Genomic DNA, 26507 nt, shown 5'->3' on the forward strand with positions numbered 1-26507 from the left:
AAGCATGCTTGGACAGCAACTTATCTGAGCACGTTCGCTCATCAATGAAAATGGAAGTTATGCCTTGAATAACCCTTCAAAGAGCAAATTGGCCTTAACCCCTTAGTGACCACCAATACGTCTTTTTACTGACCTGAGATATAAGAGACTAGCATCCCCATACAGGTGGCAATCCAGCAGCTGTCGGCTGTACTCTATAGCTGACAACTTGAAGCATCAGCCGCAATTAGTGTTGGCACCGTCCATATCTGTTTCACCCCTTAGATGCTGCTGTAAATAGTGACTACATCATAGAAATGGTTAATAGAGTGTGGGGGGGGCTCCTTTTTCCCTATCTAGACCGTGAGATCATGATTGTGTGGTCCTGATGTTTGCCATGGCAATTCATGAGCAAATTGCTGCCTTAGAGTCTGCAGGCTATAGCGGCCTGTTAAGAATTTAGCGACATGCGTCGTTTTGAAGCTGCGCCGACCGCAACAAAATCCTAACATTTTGCATTTGGCGCAGGTCAGTGCAGCATCAAGACGACGCATGCGGAGGCATCCGCATACATCCGCATGGCCTGCGTACCAAATGTTAAACATAGGGTACGCAGGACGCATGCGGACGTAGGCGGAGCTGAAGGAAGAGGCGCGACAGTGGGCGGGGCTTCACGGAGGAGGCCGGCTTTCATCCGCAGCCCTGCCGAACGCTAGTGCGGAGCCTGCCTAACAAAATAAAAACATTTCACAAATTGTGCTGATTTAAAGCAGAAACGAGGGAAATGTTATTTACCAATGTTTTTCTATGGTATGATCCATCTGGTTTGAAAATTGCGATTTTTTTTTCTTTACATTTTTGTTAAATTTCTGATATTTATGAATAAACAAAACAATTCGACCTAAATTTACCATTATCACAAATAATAATGTGCCATGAAAAAATGTCTTAAAATCACTGGCTTTTGGTTAAGCGTTCCAGAGTTATTGCCACATAAAAACACTGGTCAGACTTCAAAAAATTGGCCTGGTCGCTAAGGGGTTAAAAAGGCATAACATCACCTAAAGGTTCATCTATTAAGGCTATGTGCAAACGGTGCGGATTGGCCGCTGCGGATTCACAGCAGTTTTCCATCAGGTTTACAGTACCATGTAAACCTATGGAAAACCAAATCCGCTGTGCCCATGGTGCGGAAAATACCGCGTGGAAATGCAGCGTTGTATTTTCCACATGTCAATTCTTTGTGCCGATTCCGCAGCGTTTTACACCTGCTCAATAGGAATCTGCAGTCGTAAAATCGTAGGTGAAATCCGCACAAAAAACGCATGAAATCTGTGATAAATCCACAGGTAAAACGCAGAGCGTTTTACCTTCGGATTTTTCAAAAACGGTGCGGAAAAATCCGCACACCAATCCGCAATGTGGGCACATTGTTCACTAAGAGGAACTCTGAGGCTAAGACATACCCTTATTCGAAAAGAAACGTTGGTCCCTCAAGCCCTGGAAAGGTTACAGCTTCCAAAAATACTAGGAAAACTAGAACATCATTAAAAAACACACATACAAAGGCAAAATTTATTTTGTACATAACGTCAGTATTTTCCAGGTAGTTTGCATATGGTTTCCTCATAACACTGGATCGCACAAATGTCTATTTAATACATTTAGGTTTCTCCCAGTTTGTATTACACTCAGAGGCCATATTTCTTCTTTAGTGTTTCATAAGTGTCATCCATCATCTTTGCTTTTTCTATGAAGGCAAATAAGGAGCGGACATCTGTAAAGAAAATATCAGAGATAAATCAAGAGAAAACAAATGCCGAGTCCATCATTCCATGATTTTTTTTAAGCTTGAGGCGCTTTTAATGGCGATTTTGAATCAGAATTTACAGTCAACGGTAAAATGAGCAACGCTGCTGCCTCGTTATAGTGAATGGAAAACTACTATTTGGGGGCACTGGGGGGCTCAGAACAGCAGGAACATTATTTGACTTTTGGAGCGCAAAATTACCTGGAATCGATAGCGGATTTGCAGAGCTTAAATATTGGAAACACCCCACAAGTCACCCAATTTTGGAAACTATACCCCTCAAGGAATTTATCTAGAATTGTGGTGAGTACATTGAACCCACAGATGCTTCACAGAATGTTATAACAAACTTTGAAAAGGGAAAAAACATTTTTCCCACAAAAATATTGCTTTAGTCCCATATTTTTCATTTTCACAAGGGTAATAGGAGAAAATGGACCATACAATTTGTTGTGAAATTCCTTCTGAGCACTCCGATATCCCAAATGTGGTGAGAACTACTGTTTGGGCACATGGCAGGGCCCAGAAGGGAAGAAGCGCCAATTGACGTTTGGAGTGCAATTTTGGTTAGAATAGATTGTGGATGTTATGTCATATTTGAAGGGACCCTAACATGCCCAAGCAGCAGAACCCCCCCATTTTGGAAACTACACCTCTTGAGGAATTCATCTAGGGGTATAGTGAGCATTTTTAACCCAAACGTGATTCACACATTTGTATAACATAGGGCCGATTCAATGGAAAATTATTTATTTTACACTAAAATGTTGATTTAGCCCAGAGTTTTAAATTTTCGAATGGGATAATAGGAGAAATTGTATAACGAATAGTGCCATTCATTTTTGCTTGAGTACACAAATACCCCATAAGTGGTCCAAAACTACTTTTGAGGCACAGTACTGCTTAGCCACACTGAGACTCGGAATGGAGGGACTCTTACTCTTGGAGAACAAATTATAGTACAATAGTTTGCGGACTCCATATACAGAGCCCGTAAGTGCCAGAAGAGCAGAATCATCCTCATGTGACCCTGTTATGGAAATTACACCCTTCCAGGAATTTACCTACAGATGTACTGATGATTTTGACACCATGGCTGTTTGCCAGAAAACAAGCAGCAGTGAATGTGGCTGAGAAAAACTGAAAATCTGCCACTGTAGCACCCTTAGGCCTCTTTCACACTTCAGTTGTTTGGCGTCAGCCACTACCGACATAGTGACGGATTGACGGATCCGTCACAATTGTTGAGAAAACGGTTCTAACGGATCCGTTACTTGGGGGTTGTCTGGGAAAAGTATCTACTTTTTGGAGCATGCGCAATTGAATAAAACGGATTGGGGCGACGGATCCGCCGAAAAAACGTTTGCGGCGGATCCGTCGCCCATAGGCGATCCGCCATTTCGGCGTTGACAAAAAACGTTTCAATGTCTGTCTATTTTCAGAAAACGTCCGCCAAATTTCGACGGATCCGTCGCATGGCGGATGGAACGGACGACCATCCGCCACAATCCGTCGCTAATGCAAGTCTATGGGAAAATAACGGATCCGTCAAAAAAAATTGACGGATCCGTTTTTTTGAGGAAAATGGCGGTTTTAGACTGACGCCAAACAACTGAAGTGTGAAAGAGGCCTTACATGGCAGTGTCCTGCTTGTGTTTCTGGAGACATGTAAATTAAGCGGGCTCCCAATGCTAAAGACATGCCAAACACGTGGATGGTAACTGTGGTCTAGGCACACTGTGGGGATCATAAGGGAAAGGGACATTTGGATTTGGGAGGGCAGAATTTGCGGGTTTTCTTGTGGGACAGAAGGGGGGCAAGGAACCATAGCGCTTTTTCAGCGCCTTTGTGCTACCAGTAATGTTGAAGCCCCCTATATTTCTTTTGGTCTCTGAGTGCAGTTATTCTAAGTGCAGTTTTCACAGTGTAGAACGAATACTCTACAAATGCCCCAGAAGTAACCAGAAGGTATTATTTATTAAGGTGCTTGCTTCACTTCTGTGCTATGAGAAAAAACATTGCATAGCACTCGGACCAGTATTTATCCATGGGGCAGCTCCTATCGAGACTCGGCGCACTCTGTGCGAGACATGACACTCGGCTCCGGCTCGCACGTGAAATTTATTCTATGTCCAAAATTCTTAAAGTGTCTCGCCAGTTAAACATGGCACATGGATAGGGCAGAAGACAGGTAAGCCAGATATCCAAGCAACCATGCTCCTTGTTAAATTGTACTACACCATCTAATTTCCAAATCTCTTTGCTTCACATATTTCCTAGCTGCTGTTTCCCTTTATGTCTACTGCCCTTTGACATATTCTACAGTCTCTATTAGTGATAAGCGAACATGCTCGGACAAAGTGTTATCCGAGCATGCTCAGGTGCTAACCGAGAGTCTTCGGCGTGCTCAAATAATATGTTCGAGTCCCTGTATGTCTAGCGGCTGTTCGACAACCACAAAACACATGCATGGATTGCCTGATTGTTAGGCAATCCATGCATTTGTTGCTGCTGTCAAAAAGCCAGGAGACATGCAGGCGCGAGGACTTTAACATATTAAATCGAGCACACCGAAGACACTCGGTTAGCACTCGAGCATGCTTGGATAACACTTTAGGCGAGCACATTCACTCATCACTAGTCTATACATGAGCCCCGCTCTCCTCCCCTCTCCCATGTAGAACTCTGAGGCCCTGTACACATTTCTCAATTACACAAAACCATCCACTACCACCCTACAGTGCACAACGCTCACACAAATCAGTGAACCAACTATTCTTTCATTTCGTCGCTGGCGACATCTCTCCCAACCCTGAGCCTCCATTCACTACTATATCGAATATCCTGTGATATTTCCACTCTTATCATGGTGGATTTTAACATCCCCATTGATGAGCCGCTCTTCCCATCAGCCTCTCATCTTCTTTAACTTACTCCTTTGGCCTTTCACATCTTACTAACTCTACTAAACAAGACGGGAATACTCATGACTCTGCTCGTTGCATGACTATCAACTACCCTCTCCCACTCACTGACCATAACCTTCTTTCCTTCTATGTCAAGAACTGTCTCAACACCCAAGACACCCCCACTTACCACACACACAGAAATCTATGTGCCATCAATATCCAGCTTATGAACAATCTACAGATATCTTTAGCTGCCATCTCTTCCCTCTCCTGTCCATTGTCACATTATAACAATACACTGCAGAGCACCCTGCATGAAGAGGCACCTGCCAAATGCAGAACTACCCAGCAATGACAGCAGCCCTGGCACATGCTGTAAACACCTTTTCTTCAGCGCTGCTCAAGGTGTGCCGAGCGTCTGTGGAGAAAAACACTCAGCAGAAGACTTCATCCACTATAAGATCATGCTCAAAACTTAAAACTCTGCTCTCCACCCTGGCTAAACAAGTCCACTTTACCATCCTCATCACATCTCTAGCCCACAATCCAAAATGATGTTTTAAAACCTTTCACTCCCTCCTGAGCTCCATCCCTATCCTTGTATGCATGGTCCCATCCCTATCCTTGTATATGCATGGCTTCATCCCTATCCTTGTATGCATGGCTCCATCCCTATCCTTGTATGCATGGTCCCATCCCTATCCTTGTATATGCATGGCTTCATCCCTATCCTTGTATGCATGGCTCCATCCCTATCCTTGTATGCATGGTCCCATCCCTATCCTTGAATGCATGGCTCCATCCCCATCCTTGTATGCATACTCCCATCCCCATCCTTGTATGCATGGTTCCATCCCCATCCTTGTATGCATACTCCCATCCCCATCCTTGTATGCATGGCTCCATCCCTATCCTTGTATGCATGGCTCCATCCCTATCCTGGTATGCATGGTCCCATCCCTATCCTTGTATGCATGGCTCCATCCCTATTCCTTGTATGCATGGTTCCATCCCTATCCTTGAATGCATGGTCCCATCCTTATCCTTGAATGCATGGCTCCATCCCTATACTTGTATGCATGGTTCCATCCCTATCCTTGAATGCATGGCTCCTCATCCCTTATCATTGTATGCATGGTCCCATTCCCATCCTTGTATGCACTGTCCCATCCTTATCCTTGTATGCATACTCTCATCCCCATCCTTGTATGCATGGTTCCATCCCTATCCTTGTATGCATGGCTCCATCCCTATCCTTGTATGCATGGTCCCATCCCTATCCTTGAATGCATGGCTCCATCCCTATCCTTGAATGCATGGCTCCATCCCTAACCGTGTATGCATGATTGGTCCCCATCAAAAAAAAACATAAAAAAAAAACATAACACTTACCTTCCTGCAATTCCTTGCAGCGTCTTGTCCCGTTGCCAGCAGCTGCTTTATGCTTGTAAGCAGCGAATGGCAGGGACCTCATAAGCTGCACACAAGCAGAGCACAGCTGCCGGAATACTCACCGCTCCCCACGCCGGAATTGCAGTGAGTATTAAGTAGCGCACACAGTGTCAGCCGCCAGGTGGTCACGTATGCTGCTACTTAAGAGAAATGAATATTCACCTCTCTCCACGCCCATGTTGAAGTCCCAGTATGGGACATCAACTTTCCATGCCCTGATTGCTGATCAAATACTGTGCAATGCTTTTTGCATTCCAGGGCATTAGATTAGTTATTCGCACAAACGGATGAGGCGTGTCAGCCTCAGAACTTATAGGCCATCGTACCTGGATGACCTCATGGCACTCAGTAGCACCGGTGGTGGGCATTGCCACTTTGTGTCAACTCTCATACAGCGCCGACACACCATGCATGTATGACAGTTTGCAGGAATGCACCTCCCGCAGCGCCATATATGTACGGCGGATGTCCTGAAGGGTCACAAAAATTAAATGTTTGAAAATATTTTCACAAATAAATGCAAACAACATCGACCTAAATTTACAACTAACAAAGTACAATGTGTCACAAAAAACACATTCTCAGAATCAGTGGTATCCGATGAATCGTTCCAGAGATATTACCACATAAAGGGACACTGGTTAGAATTGCAAAATTTGGCCTGGCCAGGAAAGTGAAAACAGGCTAGGGGGTCAAGGGGTTAATGGAAGATTTACTATGGTAAAACTTTTCAATCGAAAACCTCATTTTATTTGTCAAGCATCTGGAGCGGCAAGATCCAAATGAAAAACTCCATCTGCCTCGCTCCTTTGCCCACCACGAGGAGCTAAACAAAGCTTCCGTAATTGCTCTTAGGCAGCCGAGATAAGTCTTTCTTAGCTTTGATCCTGAGGCACCGCTAATAAAGAAATCTGCAAGCAAACCAGGAAGCAAGTGCGCTATTTTTTGTCTCTACTGCACAATCGCAAGAAAAATGATGCTATTCAGTTATCAATTCAAACTCAGAACTTTGTAAAAGACAAGGAAATATGGGTTTACCAAACCAGACAACCCCTTTGAAGGGAATCTGTCAGCAGGTTTGTGCTATGTAACCCGACCGCAGCATGATGCATAGACAGAGACCCCAATTCCAGTGATGTAGTTTAAAGTCTGCAGCAGTTGTGATAGAATGCATTCTCTGCTGCAGATCTAGCAGGGACAAGAAAGTTGAGCCTCGTGTATATCCCTGCCGACAACACTGACAGCATTCTGTGTACAATATATATTAACTGAAAGCTGCCATCAGTGGTGGGGGAGGGGCGGGATGGGATGCGACACCTAGCCCTTTAGTGATAATCTCCTTCTGATAAAACTGATTTTATTGAAACGGCAAAATGCAGCCTATTAAGCGACACCTCGCTGGAATCAGTTTCTCTGCCCCTACATCTTGCAGCTCTCAGATTACATATCATAGCAAAAACCTGCTTATTACATTTAAGACTGCAAAATGGAGTGTAGGAGTTGGAACCCAAGGCAAATCCGCTGCATATCTTCACTTGACACCCTGTATCTGAACCCATTCTAATAATTTCTAGCTATTATGAATAGTATCACACATATGTCCGGTCTTAAGTGGTTACTCTTTAGGCCAGGGGTGTCAAACTGCATTCCTCGAGGGCCGCAAACCATGCATGTTTTCCAGATTTCCTTAGCATTGTACAAGGTGCTGTAATCATTATGTGTGTAGGTGATTAAATTATCACCTGTGCAGTACAAGGAAATCCTGAAAACATGACCTGTTTGCAGCCCTTAAGGAATGCAGTTTGACACCCCTGCTTTAGGCTACATCCAGAGGAACTGGGACTGAACAGGATTTCATTATTGAGGGGTTGGGTATGTTAGGAATAAGGTCACTGCAATATATTTAATTTCCTACTGGAAAGGATAGTAAACAGGTTTATAGCAACACTTAATCACTATACATTAGAAATATTAGATATTCATACTTTCATTGTATAACAAGCATATATTCTAACTATTTAAAAGTACCTTCTTTTTCCGATTCTGACAAAAACATTACTGCCATATCAAACCTCCTAAGCTCAGAAAAGGTTTGTAAAATTTCCATCACAATATCTGCGTCTTCATTTCTAGGAGAAATTACGAAAAAAAACACAATATAATAATAAGGTATTATTCCCTATTTTCAATAAACTTGCTGTAGATCTTGGGAATGATTATTTACCAAGCTGTATGTGGATATACTTGTGTGTAGAAGAACTTTCATTGTAGCGGAGCTAAAGGCAAGGTCATGCTAACTATTGGCATCTAGTCAAAGTTAATGGAAAACCCAGTAGTTTGTATTGGCGAAAGCCTGAACATGGAGACCGTGTGCTGCTATGTGGATCAATAACCATGAGAACTCCTGCATTGTACTGTGCATACCATCAACTCAGCCAAACCTTGTCCTACAGCTTTAGAAATAAATCATTGAATAATAATAACTGATCCTTCGCACCCTCAGATCCACAACTCGCCCCTTCCCGCAACAGCCAATTTTGATCTTTGTTTTTTCCCCCCACACCTTTTTCTGAGAGCCATAACTTTGTTATTCTTCTGTTGACAGGGAGGGCTTATTTTTTGGCGAGACAAGTTGTACCTTTGACTGACACCATTTACTTTTCATGTAATGTATTGAAAAACAGAAAAAAAAAATCCAAGTGCAGTGAACGAGTGAAAAGAAAAAATGCATTGTGCTGTGAGAGTGCTAGGCAACATTATATTTCAGGTCAGCATTATTACAGCGATATCAAACTTACAGCATCATTTTTTAGTGTTGAAAAAAAATGTTTAAAATTAAAATAAATAAACAATCTGGATTTGTGTCTCCAGTTTCTGAGATCCATAACATTTTTCATTTTTCCATCAATGGCTAACGTTTGTATACATACATTTTTTGGAATACATACGATGTATTAATTGCATTTTTTTTTTAGTGCTGGTGACTGAAAAATGACAATTAGAGCATTTCAATTTTCTAACTCTTTATGCTTTGGACTTTCATGGATGCGGTGATACCAAATATGATGATGAAAAAGGAGGGGGTGGGTAATGAACATATCAGAAATCATTTTTATTTTTTAATTTATTTCTTAGTCACCTTTGGGGGACTTGAACCTGCGATCATTTGTTCACTTGCTCTATGTACAACAGTACCCCAGTATTGGAGTACATAGATTAAAAAAAGTCCTCTTACAAAGCCCAGCTACAGGCCGCGCGTCACAGGTAGGCCAAGATGACAAGCATGGAGCTTCATCACATCTACACTGCCATGACAGCCTATCAGCACCCAGTGATGGACAGAGTATTTAAATGGTTAAATAAGCTCTGGTTACTATTGTAACAAGCAGTTACCAGCTTTTCACAGTGGCCAGTATCTGTGGGGTTTTGTGCCAGTTATACTCTTGAGCCCGCTACATACATAGAGACCTCACGTAGGATCTACAGAAGAAATTAAAAGAAAAATTCACATTTTCTTGAATGTGAGTTGGTTTCCTCCGTAGTACATGCGTGCGCAAGGCAATCTTGTCTTGCGCACGCACAGTATGCTTTGCCCAACTGCGGGCAAAGCCGAAAAGCATTAGTGCGCATGCGCCGCTGCACTATGTCCCGAAACACAGCGCGGCGGTGCATGCACACTAATGCTTTCCGGCCTGGCCTGCAGTTGGGCAAAGCATACTGTGCGTGCGCAAGGCAATATTGCCTTGCGCACGCGTGTACTATGGAGGAAACCAACTCACATTCAAGAAAATAGTGCGGCCAGTGGGAAAGAAAGGGGTCAATGAAACAACAGAAAACACCACCCATCGGACCGAACACAGGGCCCGCCCAAATCAGGTGACAGGTTCCCTTTAAGATCTGCATGTATATGGTTATACACCGCATGGATGAGAATATGTAACATTGTCATCCACTGTGCTATGTCTGAAACAGTAGCAGATTTTACTTACAATGTATGAACATATCTGAATGGTCCACTACGTAGAGATTCCCCAGAGAACTATCCTCTTTTGCAGCATTTGCAGTATTGTCACTAAGAAAATATATTGATTCATATGACAAACGCCAATCTCCAAATACACTGGATACGATTCAGCCAGAAAGGAATTGGATGTATTTGGTGATCTCTTTCCTTCCTGTCACTTGTGAAACGCAAGTGTTATGGAGCGGTCTTAAAAGGGAATCTGTGAACAAGATCAACCTGCCTAAACCATTCAACTGGCACAGAAGGTCAGAGAAAGATGAACGCGTTGTACCTTAATGACCATTACCTGTTGTCAGAATCCAGAGAAATCCACAATTTTTCTCTGTATTCAAGCAATGGTTAGCAAATGTAAAGTGTTTATCCTTCACTGGCCTAGATGCCCATATAAATGGTTTAGGGGGAACTTGATCTTGCTGACAGATTCCCTTAAATCGGCAACTATCAAATGTGGCTCTAAAATGACAAATAACCGCGGACATCTCTCTCTAAATGTATGAAACACTTCTGAGCATAAACCAATTACTTGCCACTTACTCAATGTATTTAAGTCGAAGAATCTTTACAATTTCATTGAAGACATCTGGATCTAAAGCTTTTTGAAACAGCTTACGGTAAAGGGAAGGCTCAATTTGCTAAAAATGAAGCAAAAAGAACAAAGTATGTTTAATAACAGGATTACACACTGATATGTATGGTCCAACTACAAATAGTCTTAGCGTGCATTTATGTAGAAACAAAATAATCCATATTGTTTTAATTTTCTATAAACTAGTTTAAAAAAAAAAAGTTACCATACATGAACTTAATACATCTTATTGGGAGAAAATAATATATAATGTTAGTAAATGTTCAGAAACCTCTGTTGCATTCCTCATACTACCTTCCTGATCTTTCTACATAATTAAAAAAAAACATACATCTAGTTTAATTGATTTAGTAAATAGTTAAAATGGAGGAAGGGGATGAAAGCTGCAGCATCTATTACTGTACCTTGTTTATATGCATGAGACTCATGCTGTTAGGGAGGGGGTGGAGCAAAATTAGGAGGACGTCTGATTGGCTCTGAACACAAAGCCCAGCACTTACATCACACCACTTACATCACACCAGGCCTCTTTCACACTTCCGTCTTTTAGCTCCCGTAGAAATCCGTCGATCTTTGAAAAAACAGGATCCAGCAAATTTTTCTGCTGGATCCTGTTTTTTCCCATAGATTTGTATTAGCGACGGATTGTGACGGATGGCCATCCATTTCATGCGTTGTGCACTGAATCTGTCGGAAAATCACTGTCGGCCGGGCGGAGAAAACGTTCAGAGGAACGTTTTTTCTGCATGTCGGAAAATCGCTCAGTGATGGGACCCGCGCTGCCCGTCGTTGGCTATAATGGAAGCCTATGGGCACAGGATCCGTCACTGACTGTCAAAAGCAGGAATCCAGTGACGGGTTCCGTCTTTTCAAACTGAGCATGCGTGGAAGAATTTCCAGTCAGGGAAATTCTCTCTTGCTCGCTCTCTCTTTTTACTATTGATGCTGCCTAACAAGACATAATGTTAAATATAATAAAAAATAAAAAAAATTGCAATATTCTCACCTTCCGGCGTCCCGCGCAGCGTTACCGATGGTCCCGGCAGCTAGCATTCCCATGGATGCATTGTGAAATGACTCGATGACGTCGCGGTCTCGCGAGACCGCAACGTCATCAAAGGTCATTGCACGCAAGGCATTACTGGGAACGCCAGCTGCCGGGAGCATCGCGAGCATCGGTAACGCTGCGCGGGACGCCGGAAGGTGAGAATATTGCCATTTTTTATTATTTTTAACCAGGGTTTTGTTGTGTATGCGTTTTCACAGCGGAAAACATAGCCTCGACGGGTCCGTCAGAAAAACAGGCCCAGTGAACCCGTTTTTTACAATCTGCATAGGATCCGTAATTTCAACATTTTTACGGATCCTGTGCAGATTGTAAAAACGTAAGTGTGAAAGAAGCCTAAGGCTGGTTTCAGACTTGCGTTCCTGTGCGCTGTGGATGGCAAGGAGGAAGTACGCTGCCATCCGCAGCGCACAGGAACGCAAGTCTGAAACCAGCCTAAGACTACTCAGCAAGTATAGAGGGAAACCATCAGAGAGAGGGGAAAAGACCTAAGATATAAAGGTGAGATGAGCTACACCCAATAAACACAGCATCCTACACTGTAAAGGACACAGACAGAAGAAGGCCCCTATGCAAGAGCAATATAGGAGCCCTCTAGTCATAATGCACAATTCCAGCTGCCTTAAAGGTAGAACTACGGCCCATCCTTTACTTCTTAGGCCCCTGGGAGGCACCAATGGTTTGCCAGACCCTGATCCTACAGTCCTCAATCCAAATACTTCTAATATTAACAATTAAATAATATACTTATATCATTAAATGAGTATCCATAATTTCAATTTTATGTCATACATCATTAATACACTTGAAAATAAGAAAAATTGTGATGCACCTTATCAGAGAAATCTGCTTCTCTCTCCACCAGGACTGATCATTAATTCTCGAAATTCTCAATTCTTTTGTAAAGTCTGTATTCAGAAGCCAGATGTTTACATTACTGAGGTAGGAGATGGCGGCTGCTACTGAGAAGATTCTTAGTAGAATCTTCACTGAATGCACATTTTACCCATAAACTGAGAATTTTGTAAATTAAAGATCAGTCCAGGAGGACAAAGAAGCAGATTTCTTTGATAACATATATTACAAAGTTTTTTTAGTTTCATGTATACCATTGATTATACAAATAGAAATTATGATGACGGTACCACTTTTAACAAGAATTGTCATTAAAATTTGTATTCCTTAATCCATTTTAAAACTTAGTGTGAGCCAGCTTGTCTAATTTCAGGTCAGAGGACAGGAAGGCAGCAATCGTTAAGTATTTTAATACACTTACGCACTACTACAAAAAGGATTAGGACGGATTGAGACTTCTTTGAGGAATAAAAGAATAGCAAATATACCGTAGGTGTGCTTACTTTTACATATGTGTATAACATATCTGGGTGCCCTTTCAGTCTTCTTAGATCTGATTCCAATTGAAATGAGTTTGCAGGAACTCCAGGAACGACACGGTCTAGTGATGCAGATAACGCAGGCTGATCCTTTCCCGGATTTGCCGGGCTGGTGGGAGTTGCCATACTGTTTTCTGTGTTATCCCTATATTAATGAAAATATTTTACACTGAAGGAAGGAAATGGACAACATTTCTACATAGAGACTATATTAACCCTTTTTCCTCCCCTTCTTCCAAAAGTCATTTTATCCCCATCGATATACAGTAACTACATGAGGGCTTGTTTTTTTTTTTGGTTTTTTTGCAAGATGAGATTTAGATTTGTATGACATCATATTTTTCAAATCTGACCAATGTCACTTTATGTGGTAAAAACTCTGGAATGCTTGAACACATCTCATTGATTTTTATTTTGTTTTTTTCGTGACACATTGTACTTTATGTTAATAGGAAATTTATGTTGATATTTTTTATAAATAAATGCAGATCATATCAGAAATTTGTAAAACTTTCAATGGTCATCCCTTTAATCCAGACAGTCATACCACAGAAAATCAGGGCTGTGGAGTCGGAGTCGTGGAGTCTGATCCCATTTTGGTGGAGTCAGAGTTGGAGATTTTGCTTCCCGACCCCACAGCCCTGCAGAAAATAGTCATTAAATAACATTTACCTCATGTCTGCTTTACATTGGCACCATTGTAAAAATATCCTTTTATTTAAAACTGTAGCAAAAATTTTTAATTTTTTCAAGGAAATTTGCAAAACTTATTTTTTTAGGGACCTAGTCAGTTTTGAAGCGACTTTGGTAGACCTGTGGGTCATAAAGTCCCCAAAAGTGAGATCATTTTAAAAACAGCGCCCCTGAACATATTCAAAACTGCGGTCAGGTAGTTTAATAACCCCTCAGATGCTTTTCAGCAATTAATACAAAGTGGAATAGCAGGAAGCAAACATGTTATATCTACCACCTAAATGTTGCTAACTTCTCAACACGCTACTATAGCCAGCAGACTCTATGGCCACTGTTTGGCCATGAATTGCCATGGTAAACATCAGGGCAACATAATCATAATTTCAGAGTGCCGATGGGGGTAAAGAGGGAGCCCCCACGCTCTGTTGGCCAATTAGATGCCGTAGTCACTAGACAGTAGCATTTAAGTTGTTAAAAAGCCATGGTTGGTGCCAACAACATCAAGGCTGATAAAGCAAAGTGTCAGCTATAGCGTACAGCCAACAGCTACTGCATTTTCACCAGTCGGGGAAGCTATTGTCTGATATTGGAGGTCAGTAAAAAGACATATTGGTGGTCATTAAGGAGATAACCGTGTGGTAAAAATAACCAGCCAACATTAATGCTTAGTTCGGCATAATTACAGGAGTCGCTAACTTGTGTGTGTGTATATATGTGTGTATATGTGTGTGTGTATGTATGTATGTATGTATGTATATATGTATGTATGTATGTATGTATGTATGTATGTATGTATGTATGTATGTATATATATATATATATATATATATACACATACACACAGGGACACATATATACATATACACACGGATATGTTCAGAAATGTTTGGACAACGACAAGTTATGGCATTTTAGCGGTTTTCCAAACCATAATCCAGACCTGGAATTTCATCTTTTTATTCCTGAGGGTTTGCATCAGTTCCTGTAAAGAATATGCCTACGACTGTGAATATTTGATTTTCTTTTTATTGTGAAGCAAACAACAAATGGGATGAAATAACTGAAAACTTCAGTGCGCATAACTATTCACCCCCCCAAAGTCAGTACTTTCTAGAGCCTCCTTTTGTGGCAATTACAACTGCAAGTCACTTTGGATAAGCCTCCATCAGCTTTCCACATCTTGCCACTGGGATTTTTACCCATTTCTCAACGCAAAACTGATCCAGCTCCTTCAAGTTAGATGGTTTCCTTTGGTGAACAGTACAGTGGTTTTGAACACCTTGAGGGGTGCAGATTTTAAAATGGTGTCACTTTTGGGTATTTTTTGTCATATAGACCCCTCAGAGCCATTTGCAATGTGTTGTGGTCCCTAAAAAAATGGTTTTGTAAATTTTGTTGGAAAAATTTAGAAATCGCTGGTCAACTTTTAACCCTTCTAACGAAAAAAATTATGTTTTCAAAATTGTGCTGTTGTAAAGTAGACATGTTGGAAATGTGATTTATGAACTATTTTGTGACATAATTCTCTGATTTAAGGGCACAAAAATTAAATGTTTGACAATTGCGAAATGTTTTGCAAAATGTCCAATTTTTCCATAAATTTTCAATTTTTTCATAAATAAATGCGAATCATATCGAATAAATTTTACTACCATCATGAAGTACAATAAGTCACGGAAAAAAAAAATCTTCGAATCAGTGGGATACATTAAAGCGTTCGAGAGTTATTACCACAAAGTGACAGTGGTCAGAATTTGGCTTGTTCGTTAAGATCAAAATTAGCTCAACCTGAAAGTCTACACTTCAATTGCATTTCAGTTGTTTCATTTTAAATAAAACAGTGGCATGTAGAGGCCATCTCACGAAGATTCGTTCATTGCCCAAATATTGTTGGACCTAACTATTCACTAGTTATTCACTACTAGATGGTGGCCCGATTCTAACGCTTCGGGTATTCTAGAATATGTATGTATGTATGTATGTATGTATGTATGTATGTATGTATGTATAGCAGCCACATAGTATATAGCACAGGCCACGTAGTATTTGTCTGCTATATACTACATGGCTCCTATATACTACATACATACATACTGTAGAATACCCGATGCGTTAATACAGGCCACGCAATATATAACAGTGGCCACGCAGTATATAACAAAGCCCAAACAGTATATAACACAGCCCACGCAGTATATAGCAGCCACACAGTATATAACACAGGCAACGTAGTATATAACACAGGGCATGCACTATATAACACTGGCCACGTAATATATAGCACAGCCCATGCAGTACATAACACAGCCCACATAGTATCGAACACTGGCCACGTAGTGTATATAGCAGCCACGCGGTATATAACACTGCCCACATAGTATATTGCAGTGTGGGCACATATCCCTGTTAAAAAAAATAATTAAAATAAAAAATAGTTCTATACTCACCTGGCGGGATACAGCGAAGCTCTGGCAATGCACGCGTGGCTGCCGCCATCTTCCGTTCCCAGGATGCATTGCGAAATTACCCAGATGACTTAGCGGTCTCACGAGATCGCTAAGTCTTCTGGGTAATTTCGCAATGCATCTCTGGGAACGGAAGCTGGCAGCAGGCCCGAGCACATCGTCGGACTACAGAAGGTGAGAATAGCAGGTTTTTTTTTATTATTATTATTATTTTTAGCATTACATCTTTTTACTATTGATGCTGCATAGGCAGCATCAATAGTAAAAAGTTGGGGACACACAGGGTTAATAGCAGCGTTAACATTACCCGCGGCATAGCGCGGTCTGTTACCGCTGGCATTAACCCTTTGTGAGCGGTGACTGGAGGGGAGTATGGAGCGGGCGCCGGGCACTGACTGCAGGGGAGTAGGAAGGGACTAATCGGACTGTGCCCGTCGCTGATTGATCGGGGCAACCATGGCAGGCAGCTGGCGAGACCAATCAGCGACGCGGGTACTTCCGTTACGGAAGTTGCAAACAAATAGACAGACGGAAGTACTCCTTAGACAATTATATATATATATATATATATATATATATAGATATACACTATTGTTAGTAATAAAAAAATAAATAAAAAATATTAAGAAGTTTGTAAAAATATATTTACTGGGTAAATTTTATTTTTTCCCATCAATGGATCTGTGTGAGAGCTTGGTTTTCACATGGCAAGCTGGCATTTTAATACCATTTCGGGATACTTATGATGATGTGCTCGCTTTTTATTGCATTTTTGAGGGAGGTGTGGTGACCAAAAATGTTAGTTCTGTCTTTTTTACAGTGTTTATTATATAGGTTAATTTAATATTTTCATAGACAAGACCTTTACAGAAGAAAATACCAAATATGTTTATTATTTTTAATTCTCAATTTTTAAACTAAGTTTATGGAGTGGTTAAAACTTATTTTTTAAAAACATTTTTATTTCTTTTTTTTTGGGGGGGGGGGGGGGGGGGGGGAGTTGAACCTGCTACCATTTCACGGTTTGTTCTATATCCAGCAATGCTACACTACTACAGTGTATAGTAAAAATGATGTTCTCCTGCACAAGAATCAAGTGTAATTCTGGTTACCATGGCAACCCATCAGCACTCCATGATCAGTCACGCACGGGTGGGGTGGGTGGTGGCAATGGGCACCGGGACAGTTGCATAACGCAATCACTCTACTTGAACATCGTTATCAGAGATTGACAGCATCTATTCAAGTGGTTAAACATCATTAAGTTGAAGCTAGCGTACATGTACATCACGTCAGGAAAGAGTTACTGAATCCCGACTATGCGCATAATCACTGAGCAATAAATTTGCCAGCACCGTCAATATAACATATCTAACTCCTATATTTCCCTAACTCTTGGTATTGTCATTGTGACCTGGAAAAAGCTTAATAACATAAACCTTCCCTAATTGCATTTTTTATCGATTCTGTTTTTATCATTTTGACCTTAATGAACAAATTCAGGACCTTGATACTGTCAAACTGTACAGAGGGAGGCAGCTTTTGGCAACTGGCGCCACACAGGAAACATCGGATGGGGTTATGACATTACGGCTCTGCAACGCCCACCCCTCCATACCCCAGACTGCAGTGAGGAGGAGCACATCATGCGGTGGGAGCGAGGTGTGGCATTAGTTTAGGTTCTTTGCCAGCATCAGGCTGACTATATTACTCCTACACTGACAACGTGGGGCGTGATTATAAGGAAGCGCAATGGTTGGCATTATTATAAGGAGGCACAATAGGCGACATTCTTATTATAAGGAGGCACAGGAGAGTATTATAAGGAAGAACAGGGGGCATTATTATAAGATGGTAAAGATGGGGATGTTTAAAAGGAAGTACAGGGGGGAATATTTATAATAGGGAACAGAAGGACATTGCTATTATAAGGGCTATATTGAGTGCTTTGAAAAAGTATCCATACCTCATGAACTTTTACATATTTTTTTTCACGTTACACCCTCAAACTTAAATGTATTTATTGGGATTTCGTGTGACATACCAACACAAAGTCACAATTATTTTGTGAAGTGTAAAGGAAATTATACATGGTTTTGTAATTATTTTAACACTATAAATCTGAAAAAAAATTGTGAAGTGCAATTGTATTCAGCTCCCCCCCATCTTCCCCTGAGTTAAGACTTTATAGGACCACCTTTTACTGCAACTCTTTTGGGATATGTCTCTACCAGCTTTGTACATCTAGAGGATGAAAATTATGCACATTCTTCATTGCAAACTAGCTCTAGCTCAGTGAGATTGGATGGAGGCGTCTGTGAACAGTAATTTATAGTCTTGCCACAGATTCTCAATGGGATTTCGGCAACTGTGACTGCGCCATTACAACACATGAATATGCTTTGATCTAAGCCATTACATTGTAGCTCTGGTAGTACATTTAGGGTCATTGACCTGCTGGAAGGTGAACCTACACCCCAGTCTCAAGTCTTTTGCAGCCTCTAACAGGTTTTCCTCGAGGATTGTCCTGTATTTAGCTTCATCCATCTTCCCATAAACTTTGACCATCTTCTCTGCCCCTGCTGTAGAAAAACATCTGCACAGCATGATGCATGCTACCACCACGTTTGATGGTGGAGATGGTGTTTCCAGGGTAATGTGCATCGTTAGCTTTCTGCCACACATAGGGTTTTCTATTCTTCTTAGCACTCTCCCTTAAAAGTTAGATTTGTGGAGCATACAAGTAATAGTTGTCCTATGGACAGATTCTAATATGTATTCTCCTGGCTTGGGATCTCGGCTTAGGTGGACAACCATGCCTTGGTAGCTTTGCAGTTGTGCCATATTCCTTACATTTTTGGATGATGGCTTGAATAGTGATCTGTGAGATGTTTAGAGTTTTGGCTATTTTTTATAACCTAACACAGATATACTCTTCTCCACAACTGTATCCCTCACCTGTCCAGTGTGTTCCTTGGTTTTCATAATGCTGTCTGATCCCTAATCTCAAACAAACCTCTGAGATTTTCACAAAACATATGTAGGTATACAGAGAGTAAATTACACACAATTAGTGCCTAAATGTACTAATAATTATGTGACTTCTGAAGGAAATTGGGCACTCAGGATTTTATGTAGGGCTATCAGACTACTGAATACAAATGCACATCAAAATTTTCAGATATATATTTTTAAATATTAGAAAACCATATACCGGTAATTTCCTTTACAATTCACAAATATTTGCCATTTTGTGTTGGTAGATCACATAAAATCCAAATAAAATACATTTAAGTTTGTGGGTGTAATGTGAAAAAAAAAAACGTGGAAAAGTTTACGAGTATGAATACCTTTTCAAAAAACTGCAACTATAAGGAGGCCCAGGGGAACATTATTAATAAGAGGAAGCACAGAGGAGAGCATTATTCCTATCTGGAGGTACTGGGGAAATAGGATTACTGTGTTGGGTTATAGAGGGCACCGTTTCTGTGCGAGGCAGGAAAAGAGCGAGCTATTACTGTGCAGGTTACGGAGTGGGCATTATTACTGTCTAAGGCACTATATGGTTTTTGTAGACGTGGGGGAATGTGAGGAGAGTCCCGGAAAAGCGAGAAGCCACAAATGTCTGTGTTACATCTTGCAAAGACGAATCATAGATGGAAAAAGCTGTCATGGCAGATTACTACCAGCGAGAATGTCACTGGTATCTGTAAAGTATACACATACTGTATATGATAACAGAAAAAAAAGAAGCATCTGAATAAAATCTAATAAATCTTTATTAAGACTCAATAATAATAAATGAAATCCATAACAAGGAATTATTGTTGCAATGGCACTTGAAATCCTACTAAGGCTATGCCACATTTGGATGTTTTTGCACTTGACACTTTATATGCTGACTGTAGGGTTTAGAATATATTTCCCCATGTTGTGCAAACTCTGAATATAGCTGGTCTCATTTGACTGTGTTATACATATTACTGATTCTCTGCGTGCTTCCTGGAGTGGTGCAGCACTTCAGGTCACTTTTTCCCTGTGAATAATTCCTTGTTATGGATTTTATTTACCGTATTTTTCAGACTATAAAACGAACCGGACCATAAGACGCATCCTAAATTTTCAGAAGGAATATAATATGTGTCAAATGGGGGTCTGTCTTACAGTCCGAATTCAACTTACCAGGGGAGGGTTCGGCACAGGTGGAGGAGTGGTCACAGGGGTTATTCGGTGGTCCAGGCTAGTGCGGTGGTATCTGGGAAATCCCATCCCAGGCTGGTGCGGCGGTGGCGGTGCTCTATGTTGCTCCTCTGTGGGGCAGCGGCAGTGGTGGTGCTCTGTAGGGCGGCAGGGCTCCGCCGGTATTTCGTTAAAGCACAGGGCCCCGCAGATCCAGATGAATCTGAGCATGCGGTGGCCTCCGGGAAAATGACCTTCGGGTGCAGGGCATGCTTCAATTCAGATCTCGGCAATGAGATCTCGTTTCGAGTTCTCGTGAAACGAGATCTGAATCTGAGCATGCACCACCCTCAGCGGCCATTTTCCCAGAGGCCACCGCATCGCAGCACTGGATCGGCTGGGGGCCTCCGGGCTTTCACGAAATGCAGGCGGAGTCCCCTGCCAAACAGAGCATCACCACCACCGCCACACCAGCCTGGGAAGGGAGGCTGCATCGCCCTGCAGAGTCGAACCGGGATCGTTGCCATAGTATTTGTAAGTATATTCCGACCATAAGACGCACCCCCATTTCCCCCCAAATTTTTTTGGGAAAAAGTGCATCTTATGGTCTGAAAAATACGGTATTATTATTGCTTCTTACTAAAGATTTATTAGATTTTATTCAGAAGCTTTCACTTATTTTTGTTTATTTTTGGAGGAGGGTCCATTATTTGACCGGTCCTTCTTTTTGGGTACACACTGCACATGGTCTGCACAGCACAAATTAAAAACTGATACAACCATTATATGGTCACTGTATGGTGGTAATATCAGTCATATTACAGTTGGTTTGATTAAACAGTATGGTGGCATCATCACTACTGTACATGCTATGCTGTACATATTTGGTTATAGTCTAGTGGTATTATTTGTCTATTATAATGCACTATTGATAATAGTTTTGGTACAGTGTTTTGCTAAATGGACAGTACATGAGTAAATTATAGACAAGAATCTCAGCTTGCCGAATCCTAACAGTGTGTAACATACACGCTGTTAGGATTTGACTCCGCTTGACGGTTCCAGCAGTCATCATATGGCAGTAAGTCTGCGATATGCATATCTACGGTACCATGCCAGCTGTAGTCTCCGCCACTTTGCTCAATGACTTCTCGTAACGTGACTGCAAATATGCAAATCACATATTGTGGCAACGTGACGAAATCCTAACCGTGTATGTTACACATAGCTAGGATTTGGTAAGCTGCACTGCATGCCAAAAATGTACTTGCACTGCACTGCATAACCTTTCTAATGATCAGCATTATGATGGTATTGTTCTGTCACTTTGTGGTGGAATTAAAAAGTCATTATAGGCCTGAGTGTTTTCAGTCCCAGTTCGGCCTTGTGCTCAACCGTACATACCCTAGCGAATTTCATTTCAGCAGTTCTGCTGCAGAAATGCTGTTTTCTTAAAAGTAGCATGCAATAAAGCCTTCAGATGGTGGTAAATGACAGAACAATACCGTATTATATACATGATGGTAAGAGTGACAGCTGTAGGGCTACAGCATAAGAACTGTCCTGGTAATTAAGCTATGCTTTTCATGAGCTGCAGCTAATAATGATTGTAAAGCAATAAGAAAATATTCCATAATAATGTACAATCATACTACCCGTCTTAGATGAGATCTAAGTGCAGCACTCGGGCCTGCAATTTCTGTAGTCATTGTGTCTAATAAAAGCATGGTGATTTTCATTAGAAAAGAGGAATTCCTGAATTTCAAAGAAAAATCACAGACTACTCAGCGGCATAAATGGATTTAATTAAATGGATGATCCACGTGAATGATTTTCAAGTTGTTCTGTTGAGGCAATTAAACAACACTACAACTCCAAAGCTAAAAATAGTTGTCTAAAAATATTCCCATCTAATAAAAACTGACAGAAATTAGAGCAACATTCCCTTCATGACCTATGTATAAAAATAAACCGCTATTCAGCACAATGGCTTGTAATAGTTACCGTAGACATATTTCCAAGCAATGGATATTTTTAGGCTGATTAAAATAGAGAATGGGCATGTGCTTAATTATCGAAAGTTTACTAAAAATATATATGTAGCTAGTTTTCTTGAGATTCGTGTCTGTGGAAAATCAGATTCTTTTTTAAAGAGTTTTTGTCATTTTTTTATTTTTTTTGCAAATAATATATAGTATTTGTTTGAGATCCTCCTTTTACAAGATAGACAAGTGACAAGTGCTTATAACGGAATTAAATATCATCAAAAAGTCATTGCAAACAGAACGATCTCTTTCAAGTGTTTATTTTCTGTTAATGCTGATGATTATGGTTTACAGCCAATGAAAACACAAAAATCATTATCTCAGTAAATTAGAATAATTAACAAAAAAACCATGCAAAGGCTTCATAAGCTTTTACAAAAGGTCCCTTAGTCTGTTTCGGTAGGCTCCACAATCATGGGGAAGACTGCTGACATGTCCAGAAGGCAGTCATTTACACACTCAACAAGGAGGCCAAGCCACAAAAGGTCACTGCTAAAGAAGCTGGCTGCTACATCCAAGCATATTAATGGAAAGTTGAGTGGAAGGAAAAGGTGTGGTAGAAAAAGGTGCACAAGCAACCGGGATAACCGCAGCCTAGAAAGCATTGTTAAGAAAAGGAAATTCAAAAATTTGGGCTAGATTCACATGGAGTGGACTGCTGCTGGAGTCATTGCTTCAAGAGCCACCACACACAGACGTATCCAGGACTTGCGCTACAAGTGTCACATCCCTTGTGTCAAGCCACTCATGACCAATAGACAACACAAGAAGCGTCTTATCTGGGTCAAGGAGAAAAAGAACTGGACTGTTGCTCAGTGGTTTAAGTTGTTGTTTTCAGAAGAAAGTAAATTTTGCATTTCATTTGGAAATCAAGGTCCCAGAGTCTGGAGGAAGAGTGGAGAGGCACACAATCCAAGCTGCTTGAGGTCTAGTGTGAAGTTTCCACAATCAGTGATGGTTTGGGGAGCAGTGTCATCTGCTGGTGTAGGTCCACTGTGTTTTATCAAGACCAAAGTCAGCGCAGCCATCTACAAGGAAATTTTAGAGCACTTCATGCTTCCCGCTGATGACAAGCTTTTGGGAGATGGAAATTTCATTCTCCAGCAGGACTTGGCGCCTGTCCACACTGCCAAAAGTACCAATATCTGGTTTAAAAACAATAGTATCATTGTGCTTGATTGGCCAGCAAACTTGCCTGACCTTAACCTCATAGAAAATCTATGGGGTATTGTCAAGAGGAAGATGAGAGACACCAGACCCAACAATGCAGACAAGCTAAAGGCTGCTATCAAAGCAACCTGGGCTTCTATAACACCTCAGCAGTGCCACTGGCTGATAGCCTCCATGCCACGCCGCATTGATGCAGAAACTGATGCAAAAGGAGCCCCGACCAAGTATTGAGTGCATTTACTAAACATACATTTCAGTAGGTCAACATTTCGGATTTCAAAATCATTTTTAAAGTTGGCGTTATAAAGAATTCTAATTTGCTGAGATAATGACTTTCGGGTTTTCATTGGCTGTAAGCCATAATCATCAACATTAACAGAAATAAACACTTGAAATAGATCATTTGCTTGTAATGACTTCATATAATACACTGCTCAAAAAAATAAATGGAACACTAAAATCCCACATCCTAGATATCACTGAATGAAATATTCCAGTTGTAAATCTTTATTTATTACATAGTGGAATGTGTTCAGGTCAGTAAAACCTAAAAACGATCAACATAAATCACAACTAATATCCCACGGAGGTCTGAAGTTGGAATTCTCAAAATCAAAGTGGAAAATGAAGTTAAAGGCTAATCAAACTTCAGTGGAAATACCTCAAGACAAGGAAATGATGCTCAGTAGTGTGTGTGGCCTCCACGTGCTTGTATGACCTCCCTATAACGCTTGGACATGCTCCTGATGAGACAGCGGATGGTCTCCTGAGGGATCTCCTCCCAGGCCTGGACCAAAGCATCTGCCAACTCCTCGACACTCTGTCGTGCAACGTGATGTTGGTGGATGGTGCGAGACATGATGTCCCAGATGTGTTCAATCGGATTCAGGTCCGGGGAACGGGCGGGCCAGTCCATAGTTTCAATGCCTTCATCTTGCAGGAACTGCTGACACACTCCAGCCACATAAGGTCTGGAATCGTCCTGCATTAGGAGGAACCCAGGGCCAACCGCACCAGCATATGGTCTCACAAGGGGTCTGAGGATCTCATCTCGGTACCTAATGGCAGTCAACCTACCTCTGGCGAGCAAAAACAAAAAGGGTCTTTGTTCCAGCTCATCGGGTAAAATCTTCAAAATTTTATTCCAATAACATGACAATAGACATGCTCCAAGACCGCACCATGTATGCACATAACTTAAAAGGGGTTGTCTGGTCCAAGATGAAAAGTCTGCAGTCACTCTGTGTGACTGCAGATTTTTGAATCCCTCCAGGGCACGTACTATGCTCAGCGAGGAGTCACCAGTTTCTCAGCTGGGACAACATATAAAAAAACGACTGGCATATCCAAACTAGTCTGAATAGGTGCATAACAGGAGCAGCTACCTCCATATACAATATACAAAAAAAAGATTGCACTCCATCGTGCTAAAGCATGTCAATGTGAAATATATGAAATATGAATAGCAATATTGCTTTTGAATATTAGGAAAACATAAATGAGCCACTTTTCACAAAATTTGGCCAAACAATGTCTGCCCAACAACCAACATAAAGGTGGTTTCAAAGACTGATCCCCTAACCAGTGTGAATACCTCTCTTAGGGCCCATACTCACCTGCGAGAAACTCGGATGAGTCTTGCATGTTAATACCCGGCGCTGCTGCCGGCACTCAGATCGGAGCGTACGGGCCGCATAGGAATACATGCAGCCGCACGCTCCGCTCCCGAGTGTCGGCAGCAGCGCCGGGTATTAACGTACGAGACTCACCCGAGTTTCTCGCAGATGAGTATGAGCCCTTAGGCTGATGTCTGAATTCCTGAGTGAATGTGGACACTTCTCACAGTAAAGCCTGCATTTATGGGCCGGTAGGAAACTGCTGTAATTAAAAATCACCACGTGGTGTAGGGCGAAGTGCTCGGTCAGTAAGGCCAGTTTCATACGTCCAGATTAGTGATGAGCGAGTGTACTCGTTGCTCGGGTTTTCCCGAGCACGCTCGGTGACTTCCGAGTATTTGTTAGTGTTCGGAGATTTAGTTTTCATTACGGCAGCTGAATGATTTACAGCTATTAGCCGGGCTGAGTACTTGTGGGGGTTGCCTGGTTGCTAGTTAATCCCCACATGTAATCAAGCTGGCTAATAACTGTAAATCATGCTGCTGAGGCAATGAAAACTTAATCTCCGAACAGTCATAAATACTCAGAGACCACCCGAGCGTGCTCGGGAAAACCCGAGCAACGAGTACACTCACTCATCACTAGTCCTGATAGTTCCGGTACCGGAAAAATTGATACCGGAGATATCCGTGTCCGTGTGTGGCACACGTGTGGCAACCGTGTGCCGCATCAGTACCACACGGACAGCAGCTGGGGAAGAAGTGCTACAGTAAGCGATGTTCTCCGGCAGCTGGTGCTGAAGCCAGCTGTTATCATTCTCCCCTGCACTGCCAGCGAGCAGAGAAGGATGATGAGCGTTATATTAAAGTCCAAATGACAGCAGGTGATGGCTTTTGGAACTGTTACCCCCATTATTCGACACCTGCTGTCGCTAATACCAGTGACAGTAGGTGCGGAGGATGGGGGTATTCCACAGTCTCCGGCTGCGATTGCTTGGAAATAAATGAATAAAAAACCCGACATGGGTTTCCCCCTATTTTATTGAACCAACCTGACAAAACTCAGAGCTGGGATCTGCAACCCTCAGCAGTCAGCTTCTGCAAGGTTGGTTATCAAGAA

General features: G+C 41.6%; 1 protein-coding gene across 1 annotated transcript in view; it reads right to left on the reverse strand.

Annotated features, from left to right (window-relative positions):
* Window positions 1-1540: 1540 nt before the first annotated feature.
* RPAP3 (RNA polymerase II associated protein 3) overlaps window positions 1541-26507 on the reverse strand; it is a 113698-nt gene continuing 88731 nt past the window's right edge. Inside the window, exons 14-17 of the mRNA XM_069764489.1 lie at window positions 13185-13365; window positions 10709-10806; window positions 8179-8279; window positions 1541-1756 (exon numbers count right to left, since the gene is read on the reverse strand). Of these exons, the coding sequence (XP_069620590.1) occupies window positions 1671-1756; window positions 8179-8279; window positions 10709-10806; window positions 13185-13365 (466 nt within the window). The 3' untranslated portion in view covers window positions 1541-1670. The remainder of the gene's footprint in view (window positions 1757-8178; window positions 8280-10708; window positions 10807-13184; window positions 13366-26507) is intronic.

Source organism: Ranitomeya imitator, chromosome 4, assembly GCF_032444005.1.
Source record: "Ranitomeya imitator isolate aRanImi1 chromosome 4, aRanImi1.pri, whole genome shotgun sequence".
Classification (NCBI taxonomy): Eukaryota; Metazoa; Chordata; class Amphibia; order Anura; family Dendrobatidae; genus Ranitomeya; species Ranitomeya imitator.